At 46.2% G+C, this 23,501-nt stretch overlaps 1 protein-coding gene and 1 long non-coding RNA gene across 5 annotated transcripts in view; one reads left to right on the plus strand and one right to left on the minus strand.

Moving 5' to 3' along the window:
* Nucleotides 1–8,820, minus strand: part of IRS2 (insulin receptor substrate 2) — a 31,798-nt gene extending 22,978 nt beyond the window's left edge. Inside the window, exons 1-2 of one of the 4 annotated variants that reach the window (XM_048855053.2) lie at nt 5,028–8,820; nt 2,364–4,081 (exon numbers count right to left, since the gene is read on the minus strand). In XM_048855053.2, the coding sequence (XP_048711010.1) occupies nt 4,056–4,081; nt 5,028–8,421 (3,420 nt within the window). In that variant the 5' untranslated portion in view covers nt 8,422–8,820 and the 3' untranslated portion in view covers nt 2,364–4,055. Of the gene's footprint in view, nt 1–2,363; nt 4,082–5,027 lie in introns of those variants that run through there. The other 3 variants (XR_007357305.2, XM_048855038.2, XM_048855060.2) reach the window with 3 other exon arrangements.
* Nucleotides 8,821–9,006: 186 nt separating this feature from the next.
* Nucleotides 9,007–13,209, plus strand: LOC125638848 (uncharacterized). The gene is made up of 2 exons (XR_007357306.2): nt 9,007–9,626; nt 12,435–13,209. It is a non-coding gene; the product is annotated as an uncharacterized LOC125638848 (long non-coding RNA).
* The last annotated feature ends 10,292 nt before the right edge of the window (nt 13,210–23,501 follow it).

Here is a 23,501-nt window from a genome sequence, read left to right on the forward strand (position 1 = left end):
TTACTTAAATTGACTACAGTGTACGCATGCCGTGTTTCAACTTTTAAACCAGCTTCAGTATTTCAATATAATAATATTTTTAAAAATGGTAAAACCAGCACAAAGTATCCAACATTATTTCCTCCTTATAGCGGAGGGCGGGAATTCATACAAAATATGTCCTAATACTCTTTCTGGTCGTACATTCCTTTATGTATTTTACTTACAACACAAGTGAATGTTAGTCTCGGCAGCTATCTTGAAAGAAATCAAATTATCAGAAACAATCATCAACCTAAGCATTTCCTCTGCCTTGAGCAATGACTACACTGGTTCACGTTAGAACAAACCCACCATTCAACTTAGTCTATAACTATTTATCTTAAATGATTCAAAGTAACCATGACAATCTTGTTTTGTTTAGTTTAGTGCAACTAAATATAATTTAAACTATAAGAAATAAAAGCCAAATACATTTATGGGTTTTGGTGTTTTCTCTCATTTTTAAAAATCTGACATCCATATAATTAAAACAATTGAAAATGAATTTTTTTTAAAAAAGTAAAAGTTGTCATTTAATTTTACAAAACGTATAGTTTGCAGTTTGTATTTTATAGGTTATGCTGCCAGATTTGATACCTAATCATTTCATTTTACCTCTAATAGAATGGAATCTGAAAGAGCAGTACCACATTTTCCAACAAGCATCTAAGGTGAAACTGGAACTCTTAAATTTTATCTGTGAAGTGATTTATAATCACAGCCATATCGGATATAATAGGTAGGCCAGTTCTTGAATCTATTCATTCTGAGGTATATAACCCACTGCATGGCACTAGATCAGTAAGAGCAAATGCTACATTTGTAATTAGTACTAATTTATACGACATTTAGTATAAATTAGTACTAATTTATACGAAAAAAATTAGGCTTTAAAAAAGATGTACAAAGCTGTATTTGAATGTTTTCATAAAATTAACAAGACATTTTGATTAGAAGATTACTTTTATACAGGCAATTAAAACATTTCCTTGCAGATTCTGAACCAAACTTTGTGGCAATCAGTATAAAAGAATCAAAAAGTGAAACTGACTTCTCTAGTTTTATTGTCCAAACTGAGCACAAAGGGAAAAAGTAAATATCAGGGTTTCAGTTTTAACAAGGTGTGAATTTTATCTAGATAGGGACTTTTGTACTGTTTAAGTATATTCATAAAATCCTTACAAGAATTATGAGCTAGTGTGTGACACAGCATTTTACCTATTCTCACAGACCACTAGCTTGCTTTATGATCATTTAAAACTGATGTATCATAGGTTAGAATTGAAGACCTTTTTTAATAAATCAAGAAGAAGTAAAAAGGGGGGGGGGGAGAGCCAACAGACCTCAATCTCATGTATCTGCTGTCACACTTTGGAAAACTAAAACATCACTAGTTGGAAAAACTTTAATATGTTCCAGAAAACATGTTGCTTTTGGAATAAAACAAATATAATGGCCCCAATTGTAATATCCTTAACCAGGCAAAAAACTTCCAATTAAGTCAAAACTCAAGCACAATTACTACTGAACTTAATGGGATTTTGCTTAAGGATTTCAGGATAAAAACAAAAACAAAAACCACAGGGTGAAATCTTGGTGACAAAAACCAGGGTGAAACCCTATTAAAGCCAAAATTACTAGTGATTTCAATGGAGCCAGGGTTTCACCCAAAAGACAGATCTTCAGTTGGTGTAATTTAGCACAGCTCCAATGTAATAAACATTTTACACCAAAGGAGGAACTGGGTGAAAATGTTTACATAAGCAAGGAAATACATAATTTTGTCTGAACTAATGTTATTTTGCAAGGGTTGTTATTTCATACTTAGAAAGCTGAATGCTAACTGATAATCAGTGTGCAACAAAAGAGTTTCCAGCTGTCTAGTAAAGGCACTATTTTATTTATATTTCAGAAAAAGGCAAGTACTTGTTAGACTCTCACAGGCCTGCACACTTTCAGAGTGAAGTAGAACTAAATAAACTGATAAATTCTGAATGACCTTTTTATTTTTCTGTTTTCAGCTATTTTGGTTTTGTTAGCTTGCTCTCGTTGTAACAGGATGATACTGGTTCAAAATTCCCAAAACCACACTAGTCTTTAAAGCAGCCAGGCAAGTTACTGATGAAAACCAATGCATCTTTATTTTTAAAGTCACATAATTAATTTTCTTTGTTAACGGGACAAAAACTCAAACACAATATTTACTTACATAATAAAATATCTATAGATATGGGGAAGTATTTGAACTGACTATGATTTTACATTGAAATATTAATTTCCGAATAAACCAAATAGAATGAACTTTGGGGTTTTTTGTTTTGTTTTTTTTACAAGATACAGGCTTTTTACAAGAGTTCTTCATGTTACTTCTTTCTAAAGCAGCAAACATTGCAGTTTTAAAATTGCTCCAAACTGTTAATTTCTCCATAGCTTTGAAAGGATAAAGCTAGCTCCCATTCAGTGGCTTTAGTGATTTAGTAAACAATTAGTACAAACAGAAAAGTAAACAATTCTCATCACATCTAATACAGGCTACCTCCATGGTAAACTGTATATAGTAACATCAATTAAAAATCTTCAATAAAGTTTAGCCAAATCATTCTGAACTGCCACTGACTTAAAATAAGAAATGAGAGTTAAACCAGTACCTAGTATGCTTAATACATATATTTCTGTAATTCTACATGTGTATTTCATCATAAAATATGAAAATCCTGTTAATCTTACAAATTAAAGTTCTTAGAACCTCGAATGCTACTGTGAACAGTACCAGTGATCTTTACGTAGCAGCTGTAGTAATAGGGTAGTAGTACTGTAAACAAACTTCAACGTGGTTATGTAAACAAAACCAAAATAGAGCTCAGGAGTTGTAAATATTAATGGCTCCGCTCAATAGCCCACTACTGTACTTATGCATTCCCTGACTAAGGTAATATTCTTGCACTTTCCTAATCACACTGCTCTTTCTGTTCAAATTAATTCACTAAAAATATCTGTAACATACAGCCTCCACTTTAAAATATGACCTGGAACACTGATCAACAGTTATGCGAAGTGTTTCTTATCTCTTTGTCCTGAAACTGGCTACAGTTCTTCCTGAATAGAGTGAGTGTGATTATATGCAACAGGCATGCACGTGTGGGAAACAAGGAAACCTCAGGGAAACAGAATGGCTGAAACAGTCATCAGCTGTGCCTCCTACATTCAGCTCAACACCCAGTGATGCTGATCTTCATTGCAATTTACATGCATATAAAAAAGGGAGGAAAAGCCCACAAGAAAATATTAAAATAAAACAAGTATCTGAATAATCTTCAGATATTTTATAATTACTAGAATTAAACTGTTCCCACCATTCACCATTCTCTAAATTCATTTTGCTATATTTATACTATCTTTTTGTTAACTTTATCAGAGATGCAGTGCCTTATTAGCTAAATGAATGGAATGTCCACACTTTAATCCAATCTGGATGCTGGGAGCATTTCAATCCAGTCCAGGTTTTCCCCCTAGGCAGAGTTCCCTTCCCCTCACCCCTTTCCCTTAGGGTCAGCAGTTTGGAGGATACTGTAGAAGTGGTGCTTCCCCAATATGGGTTTGTTATGCAGTTGGGGGGCTGTAGGTAGGTCAAGCAAAACTCAAATCTTGTTAAACTCAATTTACAACTAAATACAAGAGAGCTCAAGATTTTACTGGAGCATAACTCCAATGTACAGGCTACAGCCAAACATTCTTTATATAAGGCAATGGAATCAATAATTGTAGCATTCACGCTGATTTATGCCAAACCATGTAAATCCTGAAGCCAGCTTAAGCAAAACTACAGATAACTGACAAGTCTGTCTCTGTCCTTAACGAAAACTTATACTCAAATAAATTTGTTAGTCTCTAAGGTGCCACAAGTCCTCCTTTTCTTTTTGCGGGTACAGACTACCACAGCTGCTACTCTGAAACCATTCAGTGTGTTCATCTTGTAAAAATTCTGACATTTCAGTCAACAATCCTCTCAATTAGGTTCAAAGCTTTCTCCACTTTCATCTCTTCCATCTTTCTGCACTTCCTATAAAAAAAGAACATTTTCTTCTTCAAAATCAACAAGCCAATAATAAATGGAACAAAAATCTCTACAAGTGGCTGTCAGAAATGGACACTTTTTACTTAAAACTGATTATCTGTATGAAAACTATATAAATATGGAAGTAAAACCTAGAGTGGGTTATTCACCCTTGTCATTTCAGCATCCTACACCGATAAATACATACTACAGTTTATAGGTACATACAGGTTAAAAATGCCCTGGTGCAATAGCAAAGAGGATCCCTGCGGTGTCTCAATGATTAACTTTTAAACCTTCACATATTGTCTGTTCCTGGCCTCCCCAATTATAACACAGACTTTCCCTCTTACTAGGAAGAGTTTTCTATAGCACAACTAGCACCTGTGGAAAGGAACAGCTACATGATTAAAACACAAATTCTCCCTCATATTAAGCTTTAGGTTATTTAGGGTTCTTTTTGTTTTCAAGCAGCCTGCATTTGCTATCCACTTAAAAAGCAAACCAACCCACTGGCCATTGATACTGTGATTCAACCAGCAGCTGCAGTGTAGTTACCCATAGCTGTTGGGTAGGCCTTTAAACAAAATTTGCAAAGTAATATGCAACCCTCATATTGTTTTGACTCTTTCAGATAGATGGCCAAGGATCTGTCGGTAATCTGATGTGCTCCCTCGCTGTCTTTTAACTCAAGCTTTATAAACTCTTAAGCAAACGCGCTGAAAAATGTTCTAGCTGCAGTTCTGCAGCATATCCAAAATATAGAACTGTGTACTCACTAGTCTGGGCTCCTGCGAAGAGGACACACTCACTAATTTAAGTGTTTCCTTGTGTATAGATATTTTATTTGGAAAGCTTACAAAGCTGAGAAAGAGAGAGAAACCTCTCCCAAAATGGCAACATTCCCTAGAAATACAAATATAGCACATTGGGAAGGCGACCTACTGCTCACCTTTCACAGCAGTTGCTTCTTTCAGGTTGTGGGATAGGAAATCTATGCTGGCATAGGCGCTGGTCTCCACTCCATTGATGTCCCCATTCATGGCGTGCCTGCCTTTGCGTCTGACTTTGTCACGGTTTGCCAGGCTCCCATCCACCACGTCTATGGCGATGTAGTTGAGGCCGTTCTGGAAGCCAGCGGAGGTCTCCCGGCACATGGGGCTGCTGCCCTGCTCCTCCTCCAGGCCTTCACTTTTCCTGAGGGACACGTTCTCCACCGAGGCCGAGTTGTGCCGTTTGGGGTTATGTGCAAAGGAAGGAGACACGGGGGTCACAGTGGTGGTGGAGGAGAAAGTCTCCGAGCTGTGCCGCCGGCGCCCCTGGGGATCCGCCCGGATGACCTTGGCCCCGCGGTTGGGGTCCGGGGGCGGGCTGGAGAGGATGAAAGCCTCCACCCCGGCCAGGGTGAGTCTCTTCACCCCGGCCGTGGGGCTGGTGACCCGGGCACTTTCTGGCTTCTGGGCGATGGGCTGGGGCGGGGTGGCGGCCATGCCGAAGGTCATCTCGGTGTAATCCCCCCCGTCGGGCGGGCTGGACAGGCAAGCCACCCCCACCGCCGCCGGCAGGTAGAGCCCCTCGGGCCGGCCGCGGCTGGCGCAGGCCTCCGGGGAGAGCGCCTCCAGGCAGCCCACCGAGACCGGGCCCGCCTGCGAGCCGAAGTCGATGTTCATGTAGTCGGAGAGGGGGGAGCGCCTCCGCCCGGCGCCCGAGCCCAGCGAGGAGGCCGGGCTGTCGGCCGGCAGGGAGGGCGGCGAGTCGGCAGCCGCCGGCTCCCCGAAGTCGATGTTGATGTACTCGCCGGGGCTCTGGGGCTCGGGCGGCAGCGGGTGCTCGTGCATGCTGGGCAGCAGCGTCCGCAGGGTGTCCAGGGCCAGGCGGCTGGGCCGCACCGCCCGCGGGCCCCGCTGGCTCAGGAAGCTCTCGGTCCGGCTGTGCCGCAGCGGGGAAGGCACCGTGTGGCTGGAGGGGGCGGCGGGGCGCACGCCGCAGGCCGGCTGCTCCGGGACCAGCCTGCCCGGGGAGCTCATGAAGACGTACTGGTCGCTGTCCTTGGCCGGCTCCTGGCTGGGGCAGGAGCGGGGCAGGGAGCTGCAGGCGTAGGCGGCCTTGGGCGGGTCGCCGGCGCCCGCAGCCGGGGCGAAGAAGAAGTCGGGCGGGGTGAGCGAGGCGGCGGGCGGCCCGTGCGGGGACATGTTGATGTAGTCCCCGCCGCTCAGCCTCCCGTCCGAGCTCTCCACCGACAGCCGAGAGCCGCCCCACATCCGCATGTAGCCGCTGTCGTCCGGGGAGCTCTCCCCGGGGGAGCTGGTCTTGTAGCCGCCGCCCGCCCCGGCCCGCGGCTGCAGTATCTGCTGCGGGGCGGACACGCTGGTGGGGCTCATGGGCATGTAGTCAGCGCCGCCCCGGCTGCCCGGCCCCAACGCCGCGGCCACGCCGGGGGTCATGGGCATATAGCCGTCGTCCCCTCCTCCGCCGCCCCCTGCCGGCGGCCCCAGGTTGGTGCTGCTGCTGCCGGAGCTGCGGTGGGAGCCGATCTCGATGTCCCCGTAGTCCTCGGGGTAGGGGGTGTAGGTCACTTTGGGGGAGGCGGCGGGGAAGAGGCGGCCGGAGCTGCCGGCGAAGGTGGCCCGCATCAGGGTGTACTCGTCCAGGGAGGCGGAGGAGACCTGCGGGGGGGCGGCCCGCTGGCGGCTCGGCGTGGTCAGCGAGTAAGTCCGCTTCCTGGGGCCCTTGTCCCCCGCCGAGTCCGGGCAGGGCCGGTAGCAGAGCCGGCCGCCCTGGGGCCGCTCCATGGCCATGTAGCCGTACAGGTCCGCGCCGCCCCCGGGGTCCCGCACCGGGGGGGTCTCGGCGATGGACTCGGGCGTGTTGCTGCGGTTGCTGGCGGTGGAGAAGGGCCGCAGGTCGCCGCCCGGGCTGGAGCCGTATTCGTCGAAGGACATAAAGCCGGGGTCGCTGGGGGAGCCCGATACGGAGGCGCTGCCGCTGGACAGGCGCTGCGGGTGGGGGGGCTCGGAGCCGAGCCCGCTGCTGGAGGAGAGGCTGATCGGGCTGGTGGCGGAAGGGGGCGAGTGCGATACGGGCATAGACATGGAGCGACTATTTTGCAGGCCGCCCCCGGGGGGCACCGGCCCCAGCTTTCCCCCCGACTTGCCGCCGCTACTAAGTGTGTGCGAGCGGCTCAAGGGAGTCCGCACCGGGCCGGGGCTCATGGGGCTGCCGGCGACCGAGCCCGCTCTGCAGCCATCCCCTTCGCTGGCCGTCCGCACCCGGCCCGGGTTGCCCTTGGTGCCGGCGCTGGCCCCGGCCGCTAGGCTGTCTGTGCGGGAGCGGCGCAGCAGGCCGGTCTGGCTGGGCGGCAGGTTGACCAGGTGGTGGTGCCGGCGGCCGGGCACGGTGATGGGGTGGGTGGAGGAGGCTCCGGGGCCCCCGGCGCCCCCGGAGGAGGAGGACGAGGAGGACTGGCTCTTGCTGCGGGGCCGGAACTCGGACAGCTCCTTCAGCGCCTTCATGGCCCCCAGGATGGTCTCGTGGATGTTCTGCGCCACCACCGAGTCGTCCGCCTGCATCCAGAGCTCGCCGGGCCCGGTGGCCGCCGACCGCCCCACCTCCATGAAGAAGAAGCTGTCGGAGTGGCCGCAGCGGCGGATGTTCATCAGCTGCAGCGTGACCGAGGGCAGCTCGCAGTTGAGGCGCACGAAGCCGATGGTGCGAGCGGAGAGGCAGAGCCGGTGCACCCCGGTCAGGTTCTTACTCTGCCCCAGGCCCTTGGGCTTCAGCGTCACCTGCCAGACCTCCCGGTAGACAGCACTGGCCGGGGCGAGCAGCCCGTAGTTGAGGTCCTCGCAGCCGCCGGCGAGGGAGGACCCGGCGGCGCTGCCGGAGGAGAAGGGCGAGGAGAGGTGGCGGAGCGGGGAACCCTGGCAGGCGGCTTTGCCCTCGTTGAGCAGGTCGGTGAGGGCCCGGTACCAGCCCTCCTGCTCCTGCTCGTTCTCGGCCGCCACGGCGAAGTACTCGTCCTTGGTGTAGAGGGCGATCAGGTACTTGTGCTTGGCGTCCGCTCGCTTGTTGATGTTGAGGCAGGAATCCAGCGCGATCACCCGCTTGGGAGCCCCCGACTTGTTCTTCCATTTCTTCTCGTTCTCGTAGTACTCCAGCCGGGCGCCCCCCGCCCCCGGCTGCTCCTCCCCGCTGCCGCCGGGTCCCCGGAGCACGAAGAAGCGCTTGTGCCCGTGCTTCTGCTTGCGCAGGTAGCCGCATTTCCTCACGCTCTGGTGGTTGTTGTTGTTGTTGAGGTTGGGACCAGGAGGGGAGTTCAGCAGCCCCAGCAGCGTGGGGCTCGCCATCCCCAGCCCAGAGCGCGGGGCAGGGGGGCTGAGTTCCGAGCGCCCTGGGGCGGGGGCTAATCCCCTGGTCCCCGGAGCCGCTGTGACCCCCGGCTCCTGTATAAAGCGCGGCAGTGATGGTGCTATTGCCGACCTGGCTCCTCCGTGCAGGCAGGGCTTGCTGCTGCCCGAGTCCTTCTAGACCCGGAGCGCTGCTGCTCTCCGGATCCTCGGAGCTGGTCGCCGCCGCTGCTGCCGCCGCCGCCTGCCTCGGTAACAGTTTCACAGTAAGTAACACATTGCGCACCAAGGGCTGAACTAAAGAGCAAAACAACACGTGACCCGCTGGGTTGCCGAAACGCTCACACACCGAGCCAAGGGAGGGGGGAGCAGGGGAAAGCCAGAGTAAAGGGGGGCGAGGCCATCAATCCGCCGCCAGCTTCCTACGGGATTGGGTGCGGCGCCGGGGAAAGGACAGCGCCATGCACCAATGGGGATGGGGGGAGGACGCCGAGCCCAGGGAGGCGGGTTGTTATTGGGTGGCTCGCGCGTCCCACCCTCTTCTCTCTCAGTCTCCCCCTCTGTTTCTTTTCCCGCCCACCCACCCTCCCTTCTTCTACGCACGCTGGCTCTCGCCTGCCCCTTTCCCCTGGCCCCGGACCCCCGCTCAGAGACGTGCGGGAGCTTGCCGAAAACGCCAGGCGACCGTGAAGCCCAGGCAGGAGCGCGAGGTGGCCGGGGGGCTGCCGAGCCCGCTGTCACCGAGCGAGCACATGAGCGGGCCACCGCGCCAGGCGGGGAAGGGGGCGGGCTCCCGCAGCTTCGCGCCCAGTGCAGAGCCAGAGACCGTACGCTAGAGGGGGAAATTAAAAAAAAAAAAAAAAAGGGGGGGGGGGGGCGACAGAGGGTCCCGAGCGCGTGACGGAGGAAACTGAGCTGGGCTGGGGTTTACTGCGCCAGGTGTGGCAGAGGAGGGGAAGCCTTCCGCCGGCGATCGAGAGCGATGGGCAGGTTTCCTCAAAATCAAGAAGCTGCAGCATGGGCCAAAGGAGAGAGGGGGGGGGGTGCCAGAGATGGCCCTCTCCCCCATCTAACCGGCCGCCCTTTTCGGTGCCGCCTCCACCGCCAAACCTGCCGCCCCACATCAGGCTTGAACGCGGCTAATGCTAATGGGCCTGGGATCAAAGCCCAGGCAGTAAGAAGTCCTGCCCTGGACAGACGGACAGGTACCAGCGGAATCTAGCTTTCATGCTTTGGTAACGTTTGTGTAGCTCGTCATGGCAATAAAGCTCTGTTGCCTTGCCTGGTCCTTTCCCTGTGTCCCCCAGGCAACAGGGCTCCCCGGGGTTTGTTTCCCTTCCCACGACACACACCCCGAAGTTTGCCGTCCTAGCGGGCTTCTCCGGCTCCACGCACCCCTGCAAGCGGTCTTGGGCCCTCTGTGGCCCCAGCCAACATCTCCCTCTCCCCCGCCCCCAATCGCTCTCTCTGCCTTCTATGCGTGCCGCAGACACCCCTCTGTGGGGGCCACCACATCGGGACTTGCCCTCCCCGATCCCCCTTCTTGCCTCCACGCTAAAGAGTGCCTGTTCCCCTGGGGAGTCCCCCCCCCCCGACACATACACTGCGGAGCTTGCTAGTTCAGCCCCCACTGCCTCACTCACGGTGCACTGGCTGGGTCTCCCACCCCGCCTTCTCCCCTCCCAGGATCCAGAGCCTTCCTAGCCGCCTCCCCTAAATCACTAGGCATTCCCTGCCCAGTCCTCCCGCTAGCTCCCCCTGAACCCATACAACATAGTCCAGACCTCCTGGGTCCTCCTCCCGGGCGTTTGCTCTTGGCTCCCCCGGCCCTACACAAAGTAACGGAGAATCGAGGGGGTAGCGGGGTGGCCAGCTGTTTCTGCTAGTTTGTCATTGATCAGGGGCTTGTTTGCCTTCTCCCCATAGTTGCTGGGTCTGTGTAGCGAAGAAATGCCACCTGGAGAGTGAAGAACGAGGAGTGTGTGTGTGGGGGGGGGGGTGTTGTTCATTTTTTAATTAAGTAAATTAATTGATCGCTGTGTTTTGCATTGCTGTGTATAAGGGCAGCATTCGTGTTTCCTTGCGAAACAAAGCCAGCCGCACTGGGGGATTAGAGCACATCGAGGCAATTAAGTAATGAGTTGTGAAGGGGGAGTGTAGCAGCCTCACCCCCCACCCCCCGTGTTTACACTCTGGAAATCTGCCGCGGCTGCAGTGTGTGTTTGCTTTGCAGGCTGCTTTCCTTGTGGCGAAGGTGCGCGCACGAGTCCATGTTTTTCCAACCATTACAAATCCCTATTCCTATGTTGTGTGGCTCTGTTTTCCACGGCTACGTTTTACGGTTGATCTGTGTGCGATGGGATCCCGGCTCTAAAGTCACCCTTGTTTGTGCAAAGCCCCAGTTGATGAACGGCTTTCAATGAGCAGAGGTCCCTGCTTGTTTACGAGAACGAAAATTAGTCATCTCACTGGACTTTACACGCACAACTAGCAACAAACGCCGGGATCTATATGCCCCTTGCTTGTACAACAGACACGGGAGGGAAGGGGGGGGTGGAATTGTAGAAGCGGGAGGTGATTTACCTTCCTGTTGCACCCCTTTTGTGTGTGTGTATGGGAGGGGGGGTGGCTGCACGAAGACCCGCAAAGATCTCAGTTCTCTGTGTGGGGAACGGGGGGGAACCAGACAAGCTCTATGATGCGTGTATGTAGGGAGGGGGCGGTGGGGAACAGGGGGACCTGGCTAGCTGTAGGGTGTGGGGGTAGGGGGTGGAGAAAGAGTGAGAACCAGAAACGATCTGTGATGTGTGTAATGGGGAGGGGGCGGTGGGGAACAGAGTGGGAACCAGAGAGTATCGGTGATGTGTGTAATGGGGAGGGGGCGGTGGGGACGAGAGAATATCGGTGATGTGTGTAATGGGGAGGGGGCGGTGGGGAACAGTGAGGGAACCAGAGAGTATCGGTGATGTGTGTAATGGGGAGGGGGCGGTGGGGAACAGTGAGGGAACCAGAGAGTATCGGTGATGTGTGTAATGGGGAGGGGGCGGTGGGGACCAGAGAATATCAGTGATGTGTGTAATGGGAAGGGGGCGGTAGCGGTGGGGAACAGAGTGGGAACCAGAGACGATCTGAGGGGCCGGTGGGGAAGAGGGGGCCTGACGAGCTGTACTGTCTCTGGGTGTGTAGTGCGGGGTGGGGAAACAGAGGGGGACCAGACAAGCTCCGTGGTGGGTAGGCGTACGTAGAGCCCCTGTGATAGAGGAAAACAAAATCATTGCTCGTTCTGAAGCATGCAACATAAAACACACCGTGGTGGAAAGGGGGAAAGTCATAATAAGAGTCTTGGGATAAAGAAAAAAGTATTTATTGAAAACCTCTAGCCCAGGTTGTTTTTAATCACAGCCGCATCTTCTCCTTTCCTAGACCCACTCACAAAGCTTGTCTCCCTTTTGCATATCCTTGGGAGGAGAAGGGAGCAAGAGGTCAGACAAACATCCTTGTTTTTAATTTTCTGTTCTGAATGCCATCGGGACATTCATGTGTCTGTATATTATGCAGCTGAAGTCATCTGTTTTGAATGTAAAGTTGAAAAAATATAGTTTCCATAGTGCAGGGCAGAGGGCGGGCGCAAGCAGCGAAAACAATCCAGTGTTCCTCTAGCAGCTTGTGATCCCCTCCGCCAGTCTAGACCCAGTCCTACACGTACACACACAAGAGTACATACAGCGTATAGCTCAAGCTACACCATACACACGCCATGCAAGAGAAATTTAAGGAAGAGTCTCTGTCCTTTAAATTCTCCTTGGTTTCGGTCATAACTCATTTAGAAATCAATACCTGTACCTGAAATAAGGGAGACTCAGCTATAAATTTCAGCAGGCTCAGGTTGCAGTAGAGAGCTTTTTTAAAAGAACCGCCTTTTCCTCGGAGACTGGGTGTTCACATTTTAAGTATTAAGGTACTTACCTGTTTGTTTGTTGTTTTTTGCTTAAATTAATACATGTTTAACACAGCAAAAGGGAAGGGCAGCTGCTGGAGACCAGAGATATTACCTTCCAGGAGAGAGAGAGGGATGGCCGCTGAAGTCTCTGCTATTGACTCACCATATGACCAACGGCAAGAACCAGGAACCCCTGTGCTTCAGCTACCCTTATTTGGGAAATGGAGATAATAATACTTACCCACTCTGGCAAAATAAGTTGAGATCTGTGGTTTAAAATGCTGTAAAAGTGCAAGGTATTTTTTATTTTCTATGTATTACAGTCCTTAATGAGGAAAGTTTTTTATGCAAATTCAGGAATGGTTGGTTTTCTAATTTTAATCTTTATGAGCCAGATTATGAACCCTTTACTCAAATTGGTACTTATCTGAGTAACTCCACACCAATATGAGTAAGAGGTTTACAGTTTAAATCTATAAAAATACAGAAGAGTATTTCTCTGAAACTGTAGAATGTTTTTTTTTCAGCAAGTTATGAAATATTAATTATTTGGGGGTCTCAGACAAATCTTTAGAGTTGGCATTTGTAAAAGGGTAATAATTATGAACATATTTTGGTAATGAAAATATTAATTATAACAGCAGAATCAATGTTTATTAAACAATTTAGATGCAACAAAAACAATAAAAAGAAGGAAATTTCCTTTTATCTCACACTTCCGCATAACAAATTGCTACTTTTTTATATTTTTTTTTTATAATTATGTAAGTGTTAGATGTCAGTAATAACTTTTAATTTTCTGGTGCTGATTGACTTGTGACATGCAATAAATATTTTTTCTATTTTAATTATTTTTGCTTTGTGGATTTTAACTTAGTAGGTTTCCAAGAAACAGCAATATATATCTTTGGTGCAGGGTATGGGAAGCGCTAGTCCAAGAGTCCATGAGAAAAATATGATATAATTGGTACTGGCTTCAAGGAACAAACTGTAGCAACAAACATCTCTGCTTTAAAATTACATGGGTGGTTTTCATTTCTTTCTCTGCAGGATTCTGAGCCTTTTCGTCATTACCTCTTAAGAACATAAGAATGGCTGTACTTGATCAGGCCAATGGTCCATCTAGCCCAGTATCCCATCTTCTGACAATGGCCAGTGCCAGATGCATCAGAGGGAATGAACAAAACGGGGTAATTTTGAGTGATCCATCCCCTGTTGTCTAGGCCCAGCTTCTGGCAGTTGAAGGTTAAGGAATACCCAGAGCATGAGGGGACGTCTCTGACCATCTTGGCTAACAGCCATTGATGGACCTGTCCATCAACTTATCTAATTCTTTTTTTAACCCAGTTATACTTCTGGCCTTCACAACATCCCATAGCAATGAGTTCCACAGGTTGACCGTGCACTGTGCAAAGAAGCACTTCCTTTTGTCTGTTTCAAACCTGTGGCCTATTCATTTATTTGGGTGACTCCTAATTCTTGTGTTATGTGAGGGGGTAAGTAACACTTCCTTGTTCACTTTATCCACACCATTCATGATTTTATAGACCTTGATCATATCCTCTATTAGTCATCTTTTTTTCTAAGATGAACCATCTCACTCTTTTTAATCTCTCATCGTATGGAAGCTGTTCCATACCCCTAATAATTTTTATTGCCTTTCTCTGTACCTTTTCCAGATCTAATATATCTCTTTTAAGATGTGACAACCAGAACCAGACTCAGTATTGAAGGTGTGGGCTTATGATGGATTTATATAATGGCATTATGATAGTTTCTGTTTTATCTATCTATCCATCCATCCCTTTCCTAATGTTCTGTTAGCTTTTTTGACTCCTGCTGCACACTGAGTGGATATTTTCAGAGAACTTTCCACAATGACTCATAGAGTTCATAGAATATCAGGGTTGGAAGGGACCTCAGGAGGTCATCTAGTCCAACCCCCTGCTCAAAGCAGGACCAATCCCCAATTTTTGCCCCAGATCCCTAAATGGCCCCTTCAAAGATTGAACTCACAACCTTGGGTTTAGCAGGGCAATGCTCAAACCACTGAGCTATCCTTCCCCTCAAGATCTCTTTTGAGTGGTAACAGTTAATTTAGAACCCGTGATTTTGTGTGCATAATTGGGATTATTTTTTCCAATGTCTATTACTTTGCACTTATCAACATTGAATTTGATCTGCTGTTTTGTTGCCCAGAGTCACCCAGTTTAGTGAGATCCCTTTGTAATTTTTCACAGTCAGTTTTGGATTTAACTATCTTGAATCATTTTGTATCATCTGCAAATTTTGCCACCTTACTGTTTACCCCCCTTTCTGAGATCATTTATGAATATGTTGAACAGCATTGGTCCCAGTATAGATCCTTGTGGAACCCCACACTTTGCCTCTCTCCTTTGTGAAAACTGACCATTTATTACTTCCCATTGTTTCCTATCTTTTAACCAGTTTCTGATCCATGAGAGGATCTTCCCTCTAATCCCATGACAGTTTGCTTTGCTTAAGAGCCTTTGGTGTGGGACCTTGGCAAAGGCTTTCTAAAAATCCAAGTACACTATATCCACTGGATCACCCTCATCCACACGTTTGTTGACATTCTCAAATAATTCTAATAGATTGATGAGGCATGATTTTCCTTTACAAAAGCTGCATTGGCTCTTCCCTAACATATTATATTTATGTATGTGTCTGATAACTCTGTTCTTTACTATAATTTCAGTTTGCCTGGTATTGAAGTCAGGTTTACTGGCTTGTAATTGCCAGGATGGCCTGTGGAGCCTTTTTAAAAAAAAAAAAAAATGTGTTACATTAGCTATCCTCTAGTCCTCTGGTAGAGAAGCTGATGTAAACCATAGTTTACATACCACAGTTAGTAGTTCTGCAATTTCATATCTGAGTTCCTTCAGAACTCTTGGGTAGTTTTGGTGACTTTTTAGTGTTTAATTTATCAGCTTGTTCCAAAACCTCCTCTTTTGACACTTCAATCTGGAAAAGTTCCTCAGATTTGTCACCTGAAAAGAATGGCTCAAGTGTGGGGATCTCCCCCACATAATCTGCAGTGATGCAGAGAATTAATTTAGCTTCTCTGCAGTGGTCTTGCCTTCCTATAGCTTCTTTGTGCCTGTGGGTTTGTCTATATGGGAAAGTTTCAGTTATACCAGTATAATTATACAAGTAGTTAAAACACTGTAGTATAGCTCCCCGTGAGGACAGTCTGAGGACTTGTCTACACTACAGAGCCTTGGCTGGTGAGCTATGCTGGCAGCATCCCTTGGTGGAGATGAAGTGTAAGGCAGAAGGAGGAGCTCTGCTGGCATAGTTACCCCACCTCTCCAAATGACATTAACTTTGCCAGCAGAAGCACTCTTCTGTAGGTATAGTTGCATCTATGCTGTAGGTTTTGCCAGCATAATTATGTCGTCCAGAGGGGGGATTTTTTTCCACACTGCTAGCTGATTCAGCTATGCCGGCAAAGCTTTGTAGTACAGACCATGCCTAAGAGGGTTTTTTTGGCTTAGTTTTAACCACTGCCAAATCAATATAAGCTAAACCAGAAAAAGCGCTCATTTCAGAATAAGAGTATCCACTTGAGGAGTTATACCACTATAACTATTGCACTTTTAATTCACACCATACATGATACCGTATACTTTCCATGGGAGACAATAGTAAATATTATGTGCCCTCTCTACAGGTCCTCAAAACAGGAGCTTGTTAAAATGTAAAAAATATTCCCTGAATTTTTCTGTTTTTAATTGAAATTTCAAAAATGTCCAACCAGCTGTTCTCAAAACTCACTTATTTCATCTCGCTTTCAACCAGTAATTAAATATTAACTATTATTTGTACTCTGGTAGTGCCTAAGAGTCCCAGTCATTGACCAGGACTCCATTGTGTTAGACACTGTATAAACACAGATCAAAAAGACTGCCCCACCCCAAGGAGCTTACAATGTATGTATAAGACAGGAGACAACAGATAGACAGGGGAGGACAAGGAAACAATACGTCAATATTGATCAGCATGATAGGCAGTGCCACTCCATGCATGTTAATTACATTACTTACATTTAAATAAGAAAAGAAAATCTGTGAGCAAGGCAACTCAGTGGCAGTAATTCATTGCTAAAGAAAGAAAAATTTCACTCCTAATTTCACCTCTCCCTTTCCCCTTCTTTTGTCACACCTCTCCTGCCCCATCCCTTTACCCCATGATAACTTCATCTAAACGTAATAAGGCCAGGTCTAGTGTAGGAATGCTTTGCTGGTGTGGCTATCCCTGTATACTACACTAGCGAAGCACTCCTACTATGGATACTGTTTATACCAGCAAAACTGCACATTTGCTGGCGTAGCTTATTCCAAGCATCTTCAAATGAAATGCACTTATACCAGCAAAACTGCACGTTTGCTGGTATAATGTATCAACACTAGGGTCTTTTGCTGGCAAAAACTGTTATCAGTCACAAATCACACCTCTAATCTCACCCTAACTGACATAGCTATGCCAGCGAAAGTTTGTAGTGTAGACCTGGCCTAAAAATAGTGGTCCTGTTTAGTTCAGACTTAGCTGACATAGTCCATGCAGCCAGACCCTTGTGCCTGCCCCAGAGCCCTATTGACCTCAGTGGTTGTGGAGCAGGGATTTTGGATTCTCAGTACAGGATTGGAACTTTATATATTGTGAGCTATTCAAAGCAGAGATCTTAGGTGAAATCCTGACTCATTAAAGTCAGTGGAAGTTTCACTATTGACTTCAGTGGGGCCAGGATTTCACCTTTTGCCTTGTTATATATTTATAGAATACCAGGCAGTGGTATTCCGTTCATAATGAACAAATCTAATCAATTAACTTGGAACCGATTTTTTTTTAAATTTGTAGTTTCCTTCCTCGATTCTGACCCTCATATTAGGATTCAGTAAAATTTCCTTAGTCTATCTATGGCTGTTGTACCAACCTGATACTCCAGAAGTAGAAATGTGACAATTCAGTTTTTCAAAAATCTGTTTATATTCCAAATACAACTATTGCACCTGTTTAGTTATAGCTATGGATAATAAATAATGACAAAAAGGTCAGCAACATCTCATTTTGCAGACAAAACTCCTTCTGAAGTGAGTGGTGAATTTTGCCTTTGCAGATTGTTTAACTGTATAGCAATTAAATATTGATACATGTATTTAATCAGGTAAATGACATTAGCTTTATCAAAAAAATTTTTAAAGTATATACAGCTACATTGACCAATCTATGAAAGAGCTTGATTCTGCCAGGCCACTGCAGCAGAACTCAACTTTGATTAGAGTTCCATCAAAGGGCGGCTCCTAGGTTCTCAGGCCCTAAGTAAATGTAACTATATTTAAATATTACCCAAGGGTCACAGTCAGGCTATTGCAAACACTTTCTGAAAGACTGGATGCACATACACGTTGAATTTCAATCCAAATAGATCTCATTTTTAAATACCTGTGTATTCAAGGATAAGGAACAACCGTTGTAAGGGATGTTGGCTTGACTGTTGCCCTTTCACCTGTTGTCGGGATCTTAAAGCAGATGGTAGCCAAGCTATGAGAAAAAAGACGGAGAATTATTATGTGCATCAGTAACATTCGCTTATACTACCAGAACCACAGTTATCTGTTCCAACAAAAGAACAAACTGATTTCTATTTTGATGTCCTTGAACTTTTTTATAAATGTGTGAAGTCAACTTCAACTCCCCATTAAGAAGTTTCTCTCTACATTTTCTGACTTAAGGCCATTCTTGTAATAAGTTTCAAATTTGTAATCTTCCTCACACAGAGATTGTGTGTGTGTGGCAATTCTTTCCTCCTGTTCCGGTGATTAGAATTATAATAGCTTTGTACTTTAAGCAACCACTACACATTTTTAATTAATTATTTGTAAAATTATAAAAAATAATCACAAATTAGGTAAAAATACATCTCTCTGAAATTCTCATACAGAAAATCCATATTGGAAAAAGGAAACAAAATTGAGAAAATCATGATCATGTATTATTTCTCTCTCATTACTTTTCGTGAGTAGGAATTTTGATACTGTTTTGTATTTGCATATTTGCAACCATAGTGTTATTTTTTTAAAATAGTTCATAACTCACTTCGTTGGATGCATGCATGACATGCATCCAACGAAGTGGGTATTCACCCACAAAAGCTCATGCTCCAATACGTCTGTTAGTCTATAAGGTGCCACAGGACTCTTTGCCGCTTTTACAGATCCAGACTAACACGGCTACCCATCTGAAGCTTCATAACTCAGTAATTCATACATGGATGCATGTGACTATCCGGAAGAAAACAAAGAAAGAATATAGTTCCATGTTTTGCAGCAATACAATTTAGTGCAATACGTAGTGAATTTGTACAGGAGAAGATTGTTTTGAGAATATATTTTTATCAACACATGTCCATTCTCACAAACATAAATACATATTCTCACAGGTTTTGACCCAAAATCCATTAAGTCAATGGAAAGACTCTCGTTGACTTAAATAGGATTTGGATCTCGCTCCTAGTGCAACGAACTGTTGTTCGGGGGGGGCATCATTTTCTATGTGGGGCGGTTTTCCCCCTCAACCTCCTCTCCCTGTCCTTTTCATAGGTCTCTATGCTCCATTATGTCTTCCACTCCCCCCCCCTTCTCCTGACATAGAACATATGTAATTTGCCCCTTTCTCATAATTTGTCTTGAAATAATGTGTGCGCTTGTATTCTATCAGGTTAATAAATATGGTGTATTACAACATAGGCACTGGAAAGGACAAACTATAATCTAAAAATGTGTGTTTATTTTCTCAATTCAGTGCAGTTTCAGTCTCTTGTGTAAATAATTCATTTTATAATCTTCCATGGGGGATTTTTGTTTGTTTTCACAAATAAAAAAGTAAAATGTAAGTGACCTAAGGAAATTCACAGACTCTAAGAACAAAACAAACAAGCAAGTAAAAAGAGCTTTTTTGAATGCTGTGCTATAAAGGACCTGTTCCTCTCCAGATCCTCCAAGGCTGATGTGAAAATTACACACTGGAGCCAAATCTACGTCAGTTAATCGTAACACCAGGATTTTCTTCCTGGAACATCTTTCTTTCATCTCGAACGCACGTCCTCTTGTAATTTAATATGCTCCCGTCTTGCATGACCGCATTGATGCCGTATGTGCTTCTGTCGCTGAGTTGGAAACTGGCTCTGTGTGCCGGCTCAGCCCAAAATAGCTTTCGCCTGCCCCTCAAACTGAAGATTGTCATCACACGAAACTAAATACGCCTCGGACGTAACATGCAGCTAGATCTGCCTGCGGCTAAGGGGGTGTAATAGAAGCAGCCACGATTGTTAACGGAAGGTGGGAACCGGAGAACTGCTGTTGGTGCACCGCCTCCTCTTTTGTGTCTGATCACGATCATCCCTCTCCCCCTCCCCGGTTTGCCCACACTCAGCGTGGATGAGGTAAAGAGCAGGACATGCGTCCTCTTGGCTCTTGACAGCTGCCTCGCCGTGTGTAATTGAACTGGGCTGCAGGTAACAGGAAGTCTTTAGTTGCCCAGTAGGTGTTCACGTGGAGTTCCCAGACGTGTTTTACGAGGTGGCTGTTTTCAAGAGTTGGTTTTCTAATCTGACCTAAAGATAACAGAGAAAATGTGAACCACTCTTGTGAATGCTGCCACCAGCTGGCAATGAGTCTTCCAAACGCCCAGCTTCTGCACTCTTTATTTACAGGAGTCCTTCCAACTAGTACAGGTGTGATTTGGTGTACTAGAGTCTCTTTCTCAATATACATTTTTTGTAAACTAGACATGAATATGTAGGGAAGGGCTGGGAGTAAGGAAAGAGATTAGCCTCTATTTAACCCTTCTTCTATTTATGAAGAACTATATATCCATACACTGAAAAGTGTTAACAAATTACTCTTCTGAAAGACAATTCTTGCTAGTTGAAATTCCTCATATATAGGACATGATCATGCTTCCATTCAAGTCAGCAGGAATATTTCCATGTCAACAAATAATTTTAAACATTACTTACTTTTATACAAAAATAAATACAATATTCACAGACCTAGGAAGTTAATATTGTTACCCCTTTGGACCTGAGGAGTTGTGCAGTATTCTAAGTCTTGAGGGTTGTTTGATTAGGAGGAGAACTCCGTGATGGAGTCAGGCATTTCTTTGATGCAAGCCTGTTTATTGACAAAGAAATGTACAATGTCGCAGTAGGAAGCAAATGGGAGGCAGTTTCTTTCCTCACAGTTCCAAGCTTCAAGCCAGCACTCCGCTCCAAAAGCTCCCTCTCTTCCTTTCTCTCAGGGCAGCTCTCCTGGGGCCTGACTGCCATGTGCTTCCCTCTGCTGGCCAAACATGGCACTGCTGGCACTGCCTGCCTTAGTTCCCATCTCCTCAGCTCCACACACCGGTGAGGTGTGGCATAGCCCTCTGGCCAAGTCATAAACAAACCTAACCCTTGCTGGGGTAGCAAGAAACAAAACTGAAAAGTCCCAACAAACAAAAAGGTTCTTCTGTTCGTTGGGGACTTCTCTTCAGCCTGCCCTCTGGGTCTGTTCCCAGATCCTTTCTGGGTTACGTGTGTGGGTCTCTCTGACTTTGGTATAGAGGAATGGGCCCCCCACTCTGATTCCCTTGGAGTACCATTCTCAGTCCCTGCTGGACTCTGTTCCTTGTGTCCTTCCCTGCTCTTCTACAGAGCACTGAGCCCCCAGGCTGGTTCTTCTGGAGTACCCAGCCTCCTGCAGACCCTACTCAGGGCCTTCCCTGTGGTATCACTGGCAAACTGATCTCTCTCAGCCCTTTTCAAAGGCCCAGGTGTCCCTTAAACTATCACCTGACTCCATTAGCCCCACCCCTTCAGGCTTGGAAGCAGCTAATTAATTATGGCACAGGTATGGCTGAGCCAATCTCCTCTTAAAGGGGCCAGTCACCTGTGACAGCTGCCTTACCAATGCTCCTCTTGCTGCCTGCTCTGGCAGCTGCTGCTCACAGACACACACAATACCCAGCCCTCTGCATTTGCATTCAGATTCCACTGAAACCCCTCTGTCCACATAGCTCCACTTCTGACCAGTCTTGCATGTGGCCTGTGTTTTGGGTGGTGGCTCTTATTGTTTCAGCTGTCTTATGTCCAAAAGGAGCTAACTGCTTCATTTGTCCTGAATGTCGTGCCCATGAGCTTCAATGTTTCACCCATCCTCCATCATTACAATAGCAAGTTTTACACATTTTTGATCGCAGCATTTTTTATGTAAATACTGTGTTTTGATATTTAAATAATCCTTCAATTGCATCTAAAACTTGAGATGTTCCATCTAAAACTTGAGTCTGGAAAGCCTGTTCCAAATATCCACTTAAAAGTTATTCCATTTCTTCCCTCAACCTCTATGTGCTTTCTCTCATGCTGCCCCGTATGCATAGGAAAAATTCCTTGGCAAAATTTGTAAGGCTGCCACCTTCTTTTTTATGTTTCTTCCTAAAACCTCACATTGCCAAGATGCCTACGGAGTGATGTCTGTGGCATTTGTTACGCAAGTGGTGAGCTGTGACCTTGGCTTTCCTGCTACACACTAATTGTTTTATTATGTAGTCTCATCCTCCCACCATTTCTCCACCCCATTTATCAGCTTTGTCAACTTCTTGTATCATGTTCAACATGCAGATAGAAACTATCTGGAGCACAGGCTGGCCCTTTGTTACTTGTCTGTACAGTGTCTAGCACAATGGGACCTGAGGCTTGAATGGGGTTCCTAGAAGCTACATAACAAATAATATAATATTGGAATCAGTTGGCCCAGTCCTGAGCCAAACTTTGCTCATCTTGTTCACACTAAATTTCAATGGTAAGTTTTGCGTTGAATAAGGCAAACAGGATTTGGCCTCTACATTCTTTATGCCCCCATAACTTCCATGTATCTCACTGGAAATCTTAGGTGTACAAGTAATACTATATTTGACCAATGAGAGTTTTCCATGATTATGGAATGCACAATAGAACTCCAAGAACTGATATTATAGCTAGTAGAGGACAACAAATAAATAAATAAATAAATACTAATGCATGCTTTATTTTGTGGCCAAAAAGCAGTAGACGTACCACTGACATAAACAACTGAACTGAAAAAAACAAACTGAAAAGAAGAGAAAACTGTGTTCTCTAACCTCTTTCGGGTATCGTAACCTTAGGTGTTAACTTGAAAAATGTGTATATGTACAATTTTCAGGCAGAAATATGAATTTTACATTGACTGTGTTGCTTTAAACATAAATAAAAATATTGACAAAATATACTTGATATTTCCACCAGCAACCCCCCAAAGTGTTATGTTCATATGGTCGATTATTACAATTTTCTTTCTATGAGTAATATTTTGTATATTTGGAATCTCCCCACTGTATTTTCCACTGAATGCAGCCGATGAAGTGAGCTGTAGCTCACGAAAGCTTATGCTCAAATAAATTTGTTAGTCTCTAAGATGCCACAAGTACTCCTTTTCTTTTTGCGGATACAGACTAACACGGCTGCTACTCTGAAACCTGTCATTTTCTATATAGTAATAAGTAATGATAATGTTTGTGTAACCTGCAATAAAAATTATATTTATTTGTTAGATTTACATTAAGTACATAATTTTGAATCTTGACAACAAATGCCTTACGGGTGGGATTCACGAGGGGACTTGGGCACCTAACTGCCCTTTAGGCACATAAGTCCCACATTTAGGTACCACTGTCATTCACAAAACCCTGGCTCAGCAGCTGCCAAACAATATAGGCACCTAAAGTCCCTAGGTGCCCCCATTTCTGCTGACAGGTGTGTGCACAACCAGCTCAGTCTTGACAGCACCAAGCAGCTCAGAGCCTAATATCTGCCTATTTCATTCGTGGGGCCCATTCTAGTAGATGTGCTCAGAGGCTGCCAAATAGTGTGTCTAACAGATCAAACACTGCACAATAGCATGGCCACTTACACATCCCCAGAATACTGGACATTCTAGTACTTCTGGGCATAGAGTGGGCCCACCCGCAGCTGCATGGGCCCACCCCCCACTGGCATGACCTTGCACGCCACATGTGGGACACTATTTTGAAGAGTGCACTGTAGTGAGTTCGCACATTC

Source organism: Caretta caretta, chromosome 1, assembly GCF_965140235.1.
Source record: "Caretta caretta isolate rCarCar2 chromosome 1, rCarCar1.hap1, whole genome shotgun sequence".
In the NCBI taxonomy this organism is placed as follows: domain Eukaryota; kingdom Metazoa; phylum Chordata; order Testudines; family Cheloniidae; genus Caretta; species Caretta caretta.